Here is a 15,292-nt window from a genome sequence, read left to right on the forward strand (position 1 = left end):
ACATCAGCTTTCATTGTCTTTCCTTCATAGTATTACCTGCATGAAACAAAAAAAAATCATCACTGCATGTTCATAAATATATCGTACATTCATTATAAAAACTACTACTTTCATATCAGGTGTTTAAAGAAAAAATTTTAAATTAAAATAAGTTGAAAATATAACAACTATGAAATTTTATTGACATTGTATTGAAATTTTATTGACATGACATTATAAAAAATACTACTGCTTTTGTATCAGGTGTTTAAATAAAAAATTTAAATAGGTCAAAAATATAGCTACCATGAAATGTAATTTAAATTTAAAAATATTACAAGGTACAAGGTGAGAGCCATTAAAATCAGATAAAACTTAAAATTGAAATTGGAAACCATTGAAGAGACTGGCTGAAGTTGCAAAACTGTGAAATATCATGTTTCAAACGATAAAACTATATGTTAGAATGCATGGCAATCCAAAGTAACACATGCTGTTATGAAAAAAGAAATGCAAATACTGTGGATAAAATATTTTTAAAAAATTAAGGAAAATATTAAAAGCTTAAATAGGCAATGAAAGTGCTAAAATAAATACATTTAGCCAGATACAGCAATATTGGGACCATGAAATAACTATGTTTATCCACAAAAGTTCAGCTGGAAATGTAATTCATGTCATTTACAGATAAACAAGAGCCGCAAAATGTCACAAAAATAATCAAATAGTAAAAATGAAAGGAGTGCCAGTCATGGTTAAATTCTCCTCAGAAAGGTACCATAACTATAACTGACAAGCAGTATTTCAAAAACCAATCAAACAAGCAAAAGGCATCTTGTTTTAATGGCTGCTGTATACTGGTCAAATATTACAGAAAGGAAAGATACCATATCTGAAAGAAAAAGAAAAGCTCACCACAACACAGGAATGACAAGCACACAAACTGTAAAAGAACACAAAATATATAAAAACACACACACATACTCTGAAATAGTTTTGCATTACATTAGAACCAACTATCCAGTACTCAATCATACCACCTTGGTATGTAGCAGGTCAGGATGCATTGCATCATAGACTCCACAAGATGCTGAAGTGTTTCCACAGGTACTATAACTCATTCTGACCATAATGCATCCCACAGTTATCATATATTCCGTGGACCCAGGTGCTGAATGGCCCATTCAACATCTCTCACATCTTCAACTGGACTGAGATTGGGCAAGTTCAGAAGCCATAGAAAATCAGATAAATTTCTGGAATGCTTGTTGAACCAGGCATTCACCATTGCAGCCCTGTAATATGGAGTGTTGATTTATCAAAATCTACCATGATGGTCTGGGAAGGATGGTCCCCACAAATATGTGCAACTGGTTAGAAATTAATTGGTATCTCACTGGAGAATTATACAAGTTCACCATGGTCATAAATGATAGACCTGTATGAACCTTCAGTGAGATACTGATCAATTGGTTTGGATGGAGGCTCTAAATGCTAAGAACTTATTTATTTATCAGGTTTCAAGAGCCTCAGCCAAGAACACCACACCTGTACCCCTCTATCCATAATGCAGCCAGAAATGAGATTTAGCACTAGCAGAGGCATATGAGGCAAGAAAATTTATATAGCATAAACCAAAAAAAAACACAATTTCCCATTTCACCCATCCATTCACTCCAAATGCTTGTCTAGTTCTGCCTTGAACTTATTTAAGTTGTCAACCTCTACTACAACAGATGGAAATTTGTTCCAACTATCAACCACCCGCTGGCTAAAGGCAAATTTCCACATATCTATTCTACAATTGTCTCAATTTTCAATTTATTGAACCAGGCACTCCATTTTTAGTGATCCACTGGCCAATGGCCCACTGCTGTGCCCACTGTTGCCACACATTTCTGATGGGCTGTCAGGCTTTCAGCAGGACTATTGGCTGAATATTCCACCTGTGCTAGTATCCAATGCATGGTCCATATTGAAATGGATTGTACTGCTGGTTGTAATGAACCTGTGTTGTATTGAATAGTCAGTTGCTTCATTGTGGTACATCTGTTCTGCTGGACAGCACTTTAGATCCTCCTCTTACCTGTTTGGCCATCATAATATGGCTTGCCTGCATGGGACCAGTGGCAAGTAGTTCCTCCATGGTTGGCCCACTCTTAATACACAAATGATGCATCTCTGTGGAAGCACTGGATGAAACTGAACATTGTCTTAGATGCTTGCCCTGGCAATTTTTTTTTCCTTATGAAAACCCCAAAGATGTATTAAAACCTGTAGTACTTAGTGCTGTGCATAGGTTGAAGGTTGGAAAGACACTTGTTGGCATTAAACTTGAATTTCTGTAAGATTGTAATTTTCAGGAAATACATGTAAAAGAAGGTTGTTCCAGAAAGCAGAAGTTGAAGAGATAAACAAGGAAGAAAAGTTGGACAGTGAATGGATGTTGACTGGTTGCAGAATGTGTTCAGACTGGTTTGGAAGAGAGAGGGGGAATTACAGAAGCTAATTCAGAAAACAGTACTCATGGGCATATCTATAGCATGCAGCATGCAATATCTAGAGCATACAACAGAAACAGAACATCTATTATGACAGAGAGTGGAGAGAGAGAGAGAGAGAGAGACTTTGTAAGAGATGGGTCATTAATTAACGTGACTGCCCTCTTTTGAATGGAGTCTAGAAGTGGGAAAGAAGTTTTGGAAGCACCTACCCAGATGTGGGACGTTATCCGTAGCCGAGTGGTCAGGAGCAGGAGTGCAGTAGCACACGCTCTTTGAGTAGACCTGGGTTCAAGCCCCTGACTGCTAAATACGGTCGATCTGCCAACCTGCACTGGACCAGCGTGGCAGATTATGGTCCATTTCCCTCAGCATGAATTGTTGAGAAGGCCTCCATCCTGCAGTGGGTTGATAATGGCTTCAGTTTACCTTTTTTTTTACCCAGATGTGGGAACAATATTCCATGATGATAGGTTGGATTTGAAATTTGTACAGAGTGAGCAATTATTTAGAAGAAAATAATGCACCAGAACCAATATTTGTGATGTGCTTATGCCAAGTGACATTAGAAATCAGGGTAGTCCCTAATAGCATTAGCATTAGTAGAGGCATATGCAAGAAAGCAAGGTTATGCAGCATCAGCCAAAAAAAAACAAAAAAAAAAAAAAAACACTCCCATTTCATCCCTCCATTCGTTCCAAATACCTGTCCAGGTGAGCCTTAAATTTATTTAGGCTATCAACCTCCACAACAAGGGATGGAAGTCTGTTCCACCAACCAACTACCCGCTGGCTAAAGGCAAATTTCCGCACATCTATCCTACATCTGTCTTTCCTCAATTTGAAATTTTACCCTCTCAGGTGATTATTCTGAGCAAGAGGAAGAATTCCACATAATCCACTAAATATATTTCTAAGGGTGTGATTACCATTGAGCATGCCCAAACCATTCAAGGCTTTATACACCTCTATCAGATCACCTCGCCGGTATCTAGTCTCCAGACACTGTAATTTGCAAAACTTAAGCCTTTCTTCGTAAAAGCAACCCTTTGTTCCGTTCACTAATCTTGTTGCCCTTCTCTGTACTCGTTCCAGCAGCTCTACATCCTTCTTGAAATGAGGCCTCCAGACCTGTATACAGTACTCAAGGTGTGGCCTGACCATTGCCTTATACAAGGGAATAATCACCTCCTTATCCCTGCTAGAAAAATTTCTGTATATCATTGATAAGACACCATGAGCTACTCTTGCAGCTCGTCTGCACTGCTCAGAGAACTTCATATCTGCCTGCACAATTACCCCCAGGTCCTTTTCATTCTCTACCACTGTCAGTGTAGTACCACAGATTTGATACGTTGCTCTGGGGTTGCTGTTTCCCATATGTAGTACTTTACATTTGTCAATGTTAAACTTCATTTGCCACCTCTCAGCCCATCTGCTCAACCTTTCCAGATCCTGTTGCAGCAGCATAGCATCAGTAGTGTCCTTAAAAACCCTGCCAACCTTTGTATCGTGTGCAAACTTGGACATTAAGCTTGATATACCATCATCAATATTATTTATAAATACAGAAAACAATAATGGACCCAACACTGAACCCTGAGAGACTCCACTAATAACATTAGTCCACGATGAGCAGTGTCCATTGATTATAATAGAGATATGTGCTCCTGCCTAGAAATTTTGAGGGTGGTTGAAGAAGAGCTGTAGACTCCTTTTTGTGAAATATAAGACAAAACTGAGTTTTAGAAGGATAGAAATTATCTAAGTTATCTTTGTGCCATCCAAATCACCCCACTTGGAATGGACTTTTCTCTCCTAAATGGGAAAACCTTTATAGAGCTTACCCATCTATAAACCCATCAACTGGTATATGTCTTTGCACACTACAGACCGACTGGCAAATTGACCTTAGTAAGATACAGCCTACTGCCTCTCATACAATCCCACCTTGGATGTATTATATACTACTGTGTGACCTTTCATTCACAGCCTGGGGAAAACACGACATATCCCAACAGAGCATACTACAAATAAATGCACACTCAGAACCCAGCATGGCCAGTACACAACAATCTACACAGATGGGCCTAAAACTGACAATCACATTGGTGCAGCAGCATTATTTCCCAACATTGCCATATCCAAGAAGCTCCCCACTGAATGTAGCAGCTGTACTGCAGAACTCTGTGCTATCCACATAGCCTTAAATTGCATACTCTCAACAGCCATAGTGCACAGTGTTATATATCATTAGTGCCATCCAAGCTAGACATTGGAATAAAAATCATGATAACCCCTTACTCATACAGATCTGGAATACTCTGACTAAGTTAAACCAGAAGCAACAAGTTCTCTTTTGTTGGATCCCTGGTCACTCTGGAATATCTGGAAACGAACAGACCAACCTAGCTGCCAAAACTGCTACTGATCCTATAGATCAATCATTTACTACACCTGCATCTGACTACAAGTACATTATAAGGAAGCAATGTCTTGAACAATGGCAACACATCTGGCAGAGCCAAGGCAACAATAAGCTACTCGGTATAAAAAAAGATCTAAAACCTTGGAACTTTAGCATACAGGAGAACTGATATGAAGAAGTCATATTAGCCAGATTACAGATAGGCCACACACACACACCTGACACATTTTTATCTGCTTGCTGCCACTGATCCCCAACAGTGGACAAAATGCAACACTCAGCTCACTGTCCAACATCTACTTATTGATTGCCCCAAATACAATACTGAGCGACAAACTGTTTACCTCATTTTCCATGATGAACACCTCTTTCAGCATTTCTGACCTCCTAGCAGACATGCCACATGTGACCAAAATTTTTGGTTTCCTCAAACAGATAAAACTGTACAATGCAGTATAAACTTGAATAACATCTATACAGATATAACTATGTATTTAACATCACCATAGTTAGGTGCGTTATGGCCTTTGCTGCTCTTGCACCGTAAAGCCTACATACAAACAAACAAACAATCTTTGTGCCTTTGGAGAATTACCTGTAGATGAGCATTTAAGAAGTTGATGGTAGGTATTCGAGAAGTTGAAGCTGTTTCTGTAGGGCAAGGTTTCTCCAACTGGAAGGTGGAATGCAATGTGCTGCCATCTGCAAAACTGTGGATAGGATTTCCAGTCAGTGGAAGGTCATTAATATGTAAGAGGAAAAGGTTGGGAGAAAGAACTCAACCTTGGAGAACACCAGCATTAGTGGAATGTTAGAAGATGGAGAGCCATCTACTATTGCTCACAGAGAGAAACTGTATACCCAATTGCAAAAAAGCAATCAGGAATAAGTAAGATGGAAGCTTGTTAAGAAGACCTTTATGCTAAATGTTATGGTTTATGTAATATTGCATAGTATGTGTATGGACACTCAGTGTATGTTTTATGTAGGGCTATATTTGTTTTATTAGGTAATGGAATTTGTTAGAACAAGTTGCACAACACCAAAATGAAAATCATCACTTTAGCAAAAGGGCCTTAAAACATCCGTGAGTACCATAAGACCTTGGATGCTTAATAAATGGTACACCTAGAATTGGTAAAAAAATATGCAAGTAAGCAAATACATCCACTCACATCGCCTCTGTACATTAAATTCTGTCACAACATGGACCTGTTTCTCTATCTTCAGCTCTAATTCCTTGAGATTTTTTGCTGTTTCAGAGACTTTGTTAATTAAGATAGGTGTATTAGTACCAGAATATGTCTCCTGGGAAAATGATTTTCATACCAACGGATTGTCAGATTTTAAGGTAAAGAGACCATTCATATGGAGACTAATGATATTAAAGCAACCAAGAACTGACAGTTTCTTAGAAAATATAGGACCATATTGTAAAATATGCCATAAGTTGGGACACAATGTGTCACAATGAGTTACGACATTATGTGTCTGCAATTTTTCACAGCAAAAATAAGGGAAAACTGTATGCTGAAAACCATCTGAATTAACTCTTGACTTGAGAAACTCTGCAAATCTGATTTTTATCAGAAGCATAGCCCATCCTGGTAGGTAGAAAGAATCTGTTTTGTGGAGGTGGAATTTATTTAAACAAAGGTAATGCACAGGTCTGTGCCATATATCATTGAAGAAATATTAAAAAAAGGATTCAGAGAAACTACTAGTTAGAGATGACAGGAATCAAAGTAACACTTGTGTGTGTGCCGACTGGGCTAGCCAGGTGGGTAAAGTGCCTGCCTGGCAACCCAAAGGTCGTGGGTTCGAATCCCGCCTCGGGCTTGAATCAAAGTACTGCAAAAACCTTGGGAGGTGCATTATGGCCACAGAAGCCGATGCGCCAACAACTACCAAAAAAAAAAAAAAAAAAAAAAAAAGTAACACTTGTACACATCCTAAGAGTTCTTATCTGTAACTTAAAAAGTTCATGTTGGCAAGATGTGCCAAAGGTAGCGGTGTTTCAAATGAACCAGAAGTCAGTGCTAGAGCAGCAAAATGAAATAATCCCAAGGGATATTATTATTATATGTAAAGGTAGTAAAGTACACAAGAACAGAGCCTTAACTGTGTGTGTTTACAGTAATGTCAGGGGTATTGTCAATAGAATGAGTGAGTTCAATCTACTGGTTAGGACAACTAATAATAACATAATAGGATTAACAAATGTACTGTAACCCAGATATATGGGATTGTGAAGGATAGCAAAGTATATGGGATGGAGGGAATCATAATTTTATCAAAATCTGTCTGAGTGTAACAAAAGCTTTCTCAGATTAGAATTCCAGCATAGAATCTGTAGTGTAGTGTAAGATCAGAAGTAAAGGTAAAATGAGAGTGGGGATATACTGTGTACCAGAAGATTATGATGAGTATGACATGAGAGCTGTTACTTACATGTGGAATGGGCAAGCAAGTGTGAATATCATATGTAATTTTAATTTCCCCTTATTCACTGGAACAAGTGAGAGGGGAAACACTCGTAATTTTCGGGGACAAAATTTTGAAATAAACTAGATGATTACTATCTCCCTCAGTATCTCCCTCAGGAGGGAGATATATTAGGGGAAATACTAGGGACAAGAATGTTCTAAACCTGATCATTGCTTGCAGACCAGATGATATCATATGGCTGACAGTATTGAAAGTGATCACTGAGTTCTAAATTGGATGATGAGGAGGGAGGTCCTAGTTCTTAAAGGCAAAGGCATGGATTGTAATTTCAGGAAAAGAAATTATCACAGTTTAAGGTGCTACATGCCCTCTGTCAAATGAACAATTAGCATAGGGATAGCAAATATATTAGAATTATGAAATATTGTTAAAACAATAGTCATAGATGCCATGACTGCAAATATACCATTAAGACAATATAGCACAAGGAAAAGATGGATAAATATAGAGTTGAGGTAGCAAGAGATTCTGAGAAGGGCAAAAGCTTCCCTTTTTTGGAAAAATTAATAACATAAGTGCCTGATAATATTTCAGTTTTATCAGAAAGCCATGTAGCCTTACTTTTCTGTGTTTATGCCTTAACATTTTTATTGTTGGATTCCAAAATAAGAACTTTTTTTTTGTCTCACATAATTGATGCTGCATTCACCTCTATTTTGAAGCTCTAATTAATTATAATGATTTTCCAAAAAATAACCAATGTTGCCAATGATACAAAATTTATATATTCCTTATTATTATTTTTTTTTTTCAGGAAGGCCTTTCTAAGCAAATCAATGATTGTAAGATCCAGTTAAAAGAAGTTGAAAATTTTATTCTTTCTCAGTTATCCCAGACAGATGGAGATTTTGTTAGTGATTCCTGCTTGGTAGAAAAATTAGAAGACTGCAAGCAAAGTACTAAAGATTTAAGAGAGAAATTAGAAAAAGCCAGAAAAATTCATTGTCAGCTCATAGAGACCTGCGAACTCTTTCGTCCAGTAGCAAATAGAGCTGCTCTTCTGTTTTTCATTGTTAAAGATTTAAATAAATTACATCCCTTTTATCAGTTTTCATTAAATGTAAGTATATTTATAGAACTGTTTAGTTAAGCATATTCATTTTCATTTATTCATTATTAATCAGCTAATAAATAAAGCACAAAGAGCATCAGAAACATTCAGCATGTATAGAATATTTTTATATATAAAAAAAAATCCATTTCATTTAATCAGTGTTTTACTGCAAACTACAAAATAGTAAAATCCTCTGTATCATAAATATCCAACTTGTTCAGTGCACACCAAAATCAAATGTGATCAATGAATTTTATTCACAGAGGAGAGTGCATATTTAATTTATATATGGATTTATTATACTTTAGTAAAAGTATAATAAAATCCATTTATCCTTCAAATTAATACAGTTTACTTTGTAATTGCCTCCCCACTCTCACTGTAACATTCAGTGTGTGTTGCAGCAATATGTTTAGCAATAGAAGAACATTAAATTTCTGTGCAGAATTATAAAAGAGGTGAGATGCTACCATCTGCAGAATAATGTACAGTTGTTAGGCTTCTACCTTTCATCAACTTTTCAAATAATGTTCAAAATAAATTATTAAAAAATGAAAGGATCACATTCTTATTGTGGGATTTTCCCCTTTCTTTTTATATTCATACTTTCAGTTTTTTTAATTTTTCCTCATCAACCTTCAATAAATTAAGCAAAATAGATTAAAAATACATGTTTTGTTACAGAAAATAGTTTTATTATGGTAGTAATGAAATTGAGACTGAAAGTTACTGGCCATAAAAATAAACTGATTCATACTGTTTGTATTTGCTTAAATTTATTTATTTTAATTTTTTTTTTTTTTTTCTATTCAAAACCCCTTAGCAATTTTTTAAAGTTCCAGCAACCATAGCTCCATAGCCATTCAGAGTTATACATGTTTATATGACTTTTTTTTCTTATTTTGGACTAAAATATATATCCCAGAATTTTGTGACTGGTAAGTGAAGTGTTGCTTGTTGGCATTTTTTATGGGCATTTTTCATGAGGTCAGCTTCACTGATAACATATGACTGCAGGCAGGGCAAACTGAAATCAATAGCATTTGGCTGTTTCATGAAGCAATACACTGATTAGCAAGCACATTTTCATCTTTTAGCTGCAAATTAGAAAAAAAAATTTAACTTATTGTTATTTTCCTAACCTAACCAGATATAAAAGTTTTAGTAAGATAAATTATATTAGGGAAAGTAAGGAATGAAGGAAATAATATCAAAAGTGACCCTATTACTGCTGCAGAAAATTTTGCTTGAGATTTCTTTATTTGGTCAAGTGAAACATTGACTAGTGTTAAGCTCCTAAGGTATCACTTCCTTTTATTAATCATGATTGACATCCTGGTATGTATTAATAAATCAAAAATAACATAATATATTTTGCCAAGTATCGATTCTCTTTCTGTGAGTTAGAAGTTGGAGAATTCATGGAGTGACACCTAGAACATTTTGAAATTCTTACCAAAAAGGAAACTTTAATATCAGGCAAAAATAACAATTAAAACAAACTGAGCTCTGTCTGAAAATAAAAATACAAGTTGGTAAGTTTACCAATAGCAATAAAAGTAGTGGAGCAATAGTAACATGATAAACTTGCCAATAATTGATACCATCGCTGACACACTTTAATATTTAAAAAATAATGTACAAGTTAGTGCAATTGCATCATTTCGGTACATATCCAACTACTTAAGTAGTTATAAATTGACATCACAAGTATATCTTATATTGTGAATACCTTCACAATGAATTGCCATGATATTGCACTACCTCAAATAAGTAACGCTTCACCATAGGAGAAGACTATTGTTACTTATTCTCAGCGGATACCATCACCCATGTGGCACCATTTCAGAGCTTATTGGCTCCTCATCAGTGGGTGGGCAGGTACCCTGGTGTTGCAATGATGACAACCCAGTTGCAAATTATAAATCCACAATTTGTATGGGCGAAGATGTCTGCTGAGAATAAGTAACAATAGTCTTCTCCTGTGGTGAAGCATTACTTATTCAAGGTAGTGCAATGTCAGGGCAACTTGTTATGAAGGAATTCACAATATGAGATTAGCATTAGCATTAGTAAAGGCACATGATGCAAGAAAGTAAACTTATTTGGAATCAGCCAAAAAAAAAAAAAAACCTTCTCATTTCACCCATCCACTCAGTCCAAATGTTTGTCTAGTGTTGCCTTGAATCTATTTAAGCTATCAATTTCTACAATGACAGATGGAAGTTTGTTCTAACAATTAAACACCTGCTGGCTAAAGGCAATCTTCTGCACATTCTATCCTACAACTAACTTTACTCAATTTGAATTTATGTCCTCTCAGGCGATTATTCTGGCCAACCGGGCTAGCCGGGTGGGTGAAGTGCCTACCTGGCAACCCAAAGGTTGCGGGTTCGAATCCCGCCTCGGGCTTGGATCAGAGTAGTGCAAAAACCTTGGGAGGTGCATTATGACCACAGAAGACGATGCGCCAACAACTAATGAAGAAGAAGAAGCGATTATTCTGAGCAAGAAGAAGAAGAATCCCATTAGCATTGAGCATGCTCAAACCATTCAAGGCTTCATACACATCAATCATATCACCTCACAGGTGCCTAGTCTCCAGGCACTGTAATTTGCAAAACTTAAGCCTTTCTTCATAAGAGCAACCCTTTGTTCCATTCACTAATCTTGTTGCCCTTGTCTGTACTCGTTCAAACAGCTCTACATCCTTCTTAAAATGAGGCCTTCAGACCTGTATACAGTACTGAAAGTGTGGCCTGATCATTGCTTTATACAAAGGGATAATCACCTCCTTATCCCTGCTAGAAAAATTCCTGTATATCATTGACAAGACACCATGAGCTACTCTTGCAGCCCATCTGCACTGTCCAGAGAACTTCATATCTGCCTGCACAATTCCACCAGGTCCTTTTCATTCTCTACCACTATCAGTGCAGACTCACACAGTAAATACATTACTCTGGGATTACTGCTTCCCATATGCAGTACTTTACATTTGTCAAGGTTAAACTTCAGTTGCCACCTCTCAGCCCATCTGCTCAACTTTTTTGGATCCTGTTGCAGCAGCATACTGTCATTAGTGTCATTAACAACCCTGCCACCCTTCAATTCATCTGCAAACCTGGACATTAAGCCTGATATACCATCACCAATATCATTAATCAATACAGAAAACAACACTGGACCTAACACTGAAGCCTGGGGGACTACACTAATAGCATTAGTCCACAAAGAGCAGTGTCCATTGATTACCACTCTCTGTCTTATCGCACTCAACCATTCCTTTATCCATAGTAGCAATTTGCCTCCAATGCCACACTGCTGCAATTTCTGCAGCATTCTTCCATGTGTTACGGTATCAAAAGCCTTTCTAAGATCCAAATATATGATATCAAAATTATTCTTTGCATCTCGCTCCTTTGTGACCACCTCATAGTATCCAATCAAATTGGTCGGACAAGACCCCCTTAACAAACCTGTCTTGTGTCTGAGCTATAACTGAAGCCTTGTCTAGATGATCTTGCAGTGCCTCCATTAATTTCCTTGGAACAGAAGTTAAACTAACAGGTCTGTAATTACTTGTGTTGCCCTTTGATCCTCCTTTGTGAATTGGGGTCACATTTGCACATCTCCAGTCTCTGGATAACTCCCCTGAGTCAAAGGAACCAAGCAATCTCTCATAATTATGGATAAGGGTTTGTTTACTTCCTTTTCTGCCTCCTTTAATATAACTGGATAGATTCCATTTACCCCAGGTGCCTTTCTTATGTTTATTTTCAACAATTTCTACTCCAATTTGATCTCAGTTATTACAAAATCATCTAGCTCACTGCCAGAATTTAACTCACCTCTGGCATTCCCCTCCTGAATACTGCTAATGTGTAAATGTAGATGCAAAATGCTCATTCAGTTTGTTAGCTACTTGAGCAGGATCACAACAGTTCAACTATCGATATGAAGTGGACCAATCTGATTCATCCCCTTTCTTCTAGAGTTTACATAAGTAAAGAACTGTTTGCCGTTTTTCTTTGCATCCTTTGCCAAGGATTTCTTGTAATCTGCCTTGGCCTGCCTAATCTCCTTTGTGACTTGGTTACTGACAAGCTTATATCTATCATAGGCTTTCATATCACTTGTTAATTTATATGTATCCCATGCATTTTTCTTCTCTGCCATATGTCTCATTAGTTCATCAGACATCCATTTAGGCCCAAAACTTTGAACAATACTTCTTAGTTGGTATAAAAAGCCTAGGAGCTTCCAAGATTAAGTCTTTGAATGCTTCCCATTTTGAATATGCTGTTGGTAACATCATCAGTTGGTCCCACCATATAGAATTTAAATACTGTCTCAGATCACCGTAGTCACCTTTACGAAAGCAAAAACCCTTCCCTTTATCGGTGATGGTAGTTACCTCTTTGAGTAAATCCCACTTCAGTGCAATGTGATCACTGCCACCTAGTGGTTCCTTTATCTGCAGATTCTTAATGCATGGAGAATCACTACTGATAATCAGATCAAGAGTATTACTCCTGCTAGTTGCCCCCGAACATGCTGCTGTGTAAAACAATCATCCAATAAATCCACAAAAGCCTTGCTAGTGTGTGAGTGACCAACGCACAAATTCCAGTCAATATCTAGGAAATTAAAATCCCCCATTATAAGACACTCTGATTTACTGGCCCACTCTATTTCTCTGTACAGTTGTTTATTATACTCATTAGACTCGTTAGACCTATAACACACTCCTACTCTCAATTTCGCTTTCCCATTGCTTATGTCACACCAGACTGACTCGACACTGCTCTGTCAACTGGCTGTATTTCCTCGGATTTTGTGTGTTTCTTTACTAATAGCATAACCGCTCCTCCCTGTCTGACCTTCCTGTACACTTTTTACTCCCCAAATTCCAGTTCTGCATTCCTTATATGTGTGTGACACCACGTCTCTGATATCCCAGCAATATCTGCCTTTGGTGTTTTGACCAACACCTCAAATTCATAAATTTATTTAACAAACTCCTAGCATTGGTGTGCACGCAAGTATACATGCAACTGTTGCTATTCTTAGCTACCCTAACACAGCCCATGTATTTACTCATTCCACAGTGACTCCCAGCAGTCTGTGAAAGCTCCTGCACCTTGTTTTCCAGGCTGCTGCTCATTCCAATAAAAGAAGGGCAAGAATCACTTTATCCTCTGCCAGTGGCTACTGTTAATCTATTAGTCCATGTAACCCCCCCCCCCAAGCTAGCAGTTTTCCGACCCACTTAACGCTTCCTCGATAGCATCATCAAATATTCTCGCACCCTTTCTATTTAAATGTATTCCATCCATGTAAAGCAGTCTTATACTTATGATGCCAATTTATAACTATAACATAAGTATATCCAGATATACTTATAATGCCAATTTATAACTATTTAAGTAGTTGGCAATGTACTGAAATTATGCGATTGCACTAACTTGTACATTAGTTTCTTTACATAAATTGAGGCTTTAGTCCTAAACTATATAGTATATTTTAAAAAAACATAATAATAACAATAAAAGAGTTTATCAGCGCATGCTCCAGTATTACCAATGAATTGCCCATTTTCCTTTACTGAAAATTAATAACCTTGCTATAAATAGCAAGAGTATTGATTCTCAGTTGTGTATAATTTGTGGTCCTTGAGGTTGTCACAGACATTCTCTCAGATATTCCAGATAAGCTGTACTTGCTACCTGGGAGTCTAAAACGCTGATGGAACTGATATTAGGGTGACCTCAAGTCAAGTGGCACAATTTCAGCGAAGACCGGACCGTCTGTGACAGCCACATCCTCTGCTTGCACCTTCATGATGGTGGGACTGTTAGTAATCCTGGTTATAACCCACCCACCATGCACAAGTACATGGTGGGTGATCACCCAGGTGTGAACCAACGTAAGCAGGGGTCGAATTGTGGCACCCACACCACATGGATGAATGCCGCCCCTCTATGTTACCAGGCAGTACTAGGTGGTAGATGATTCTCATCAATCGGTGCAATACCACCACTTTGCTTATTGGAGGCTTGAAGTGATGGAACCCATGTTAGTCTCCAAAGCTACGTTCCAGTCAACCGTTCCCCATCTCTTCCATCATGCAGTATGATTGATGACTTTTGAGGTTATGATGAACATCGTGGCAAGATCCAATATTCCTTACATTTCGAGGTACAGATCTAAAACAGTGTTCGCAGGCTGTCCGCTAGTTAGTAAATCGGGCTGAACGTATTGGTAACTCTAGGAGGCTTCTGGATCAGCTAGTGTATAATCTTGCTACCTCTACTCTGCCAGATAGTGACTGGAGGGAGTCCGAATAGTGTGCATGCGAGGAGCATTGTCGAGGCCACGTTATGTCAAGGATCTGGGTATATTCTTACCATGTGTGCGGCATATCCAAAAATTTTATTACTTCATACAGCATATCTGACCCTCTTTTTCTTACTATTGAATACACCATAAATTGTCAAACTAATAGAGCAAGCTTATCTGCAAAAAGATCTAAACCTCCCAAGCACTTCCTAATTCATTTCACAAATATACGTGGTCTCAATTCTAATCTCAACGATGTCCATTTCCACTTGCAGTCTGCCAAACCCCATGTACTTTTTCTGACAGAATCTCAGTTATCGGTTGATTCAACTACTGCTCATCTCAGTTGCCCAAATTATTCGCTGTATGATTCCTTTCACCTCAAAGGTGGTACTTGTGCATATGTCCATTCTGCTATTCCCTGTCAGAGACTTGGCCATTTGGAATTTCCTCTCTTTGATCTTCTCTGGCTTAAAATCTC

The 15,292-nt window shown here is 37.6% G+C and overlaps 1 protein-coding gene across 1 annotated transcript in view; it reads left to right on the forward strand.

The window, feature by feature from the left end:
* LOC150089496 (dynein beta chain, ciliary-like) overlaps positions 1-15,292 on the forward strand; it is a 1,205,440-nt gene that overhangs the window by 923,337 nt on the left and 266,811 nt on the right. Inside the window, 1 exon segment of the mRNA XM_090390004.1 lies at positions 8,170-8,475. Coding sequence (XP_090246130.1) covers positions 8,170-8,475 — 306 coding nt within the window.

The sequence above is a fragment of the Mastigoproctus giganteus genome, chromosome 2, assembly GCF_048544385.1.
Source record: "Mastigoproctus giganteus isolate SK-2022 chromosome 2, ASM4854438v1, whole genome shotgun sequence".
In the NCBI taxonomy this organism is placed as follows: Eukaryota; Metazoa; Arthropoda; class Arachnida; order Uropygi; family Thelyphonidae; genus Mastigoproctus; species Mastigoproctus giganteus.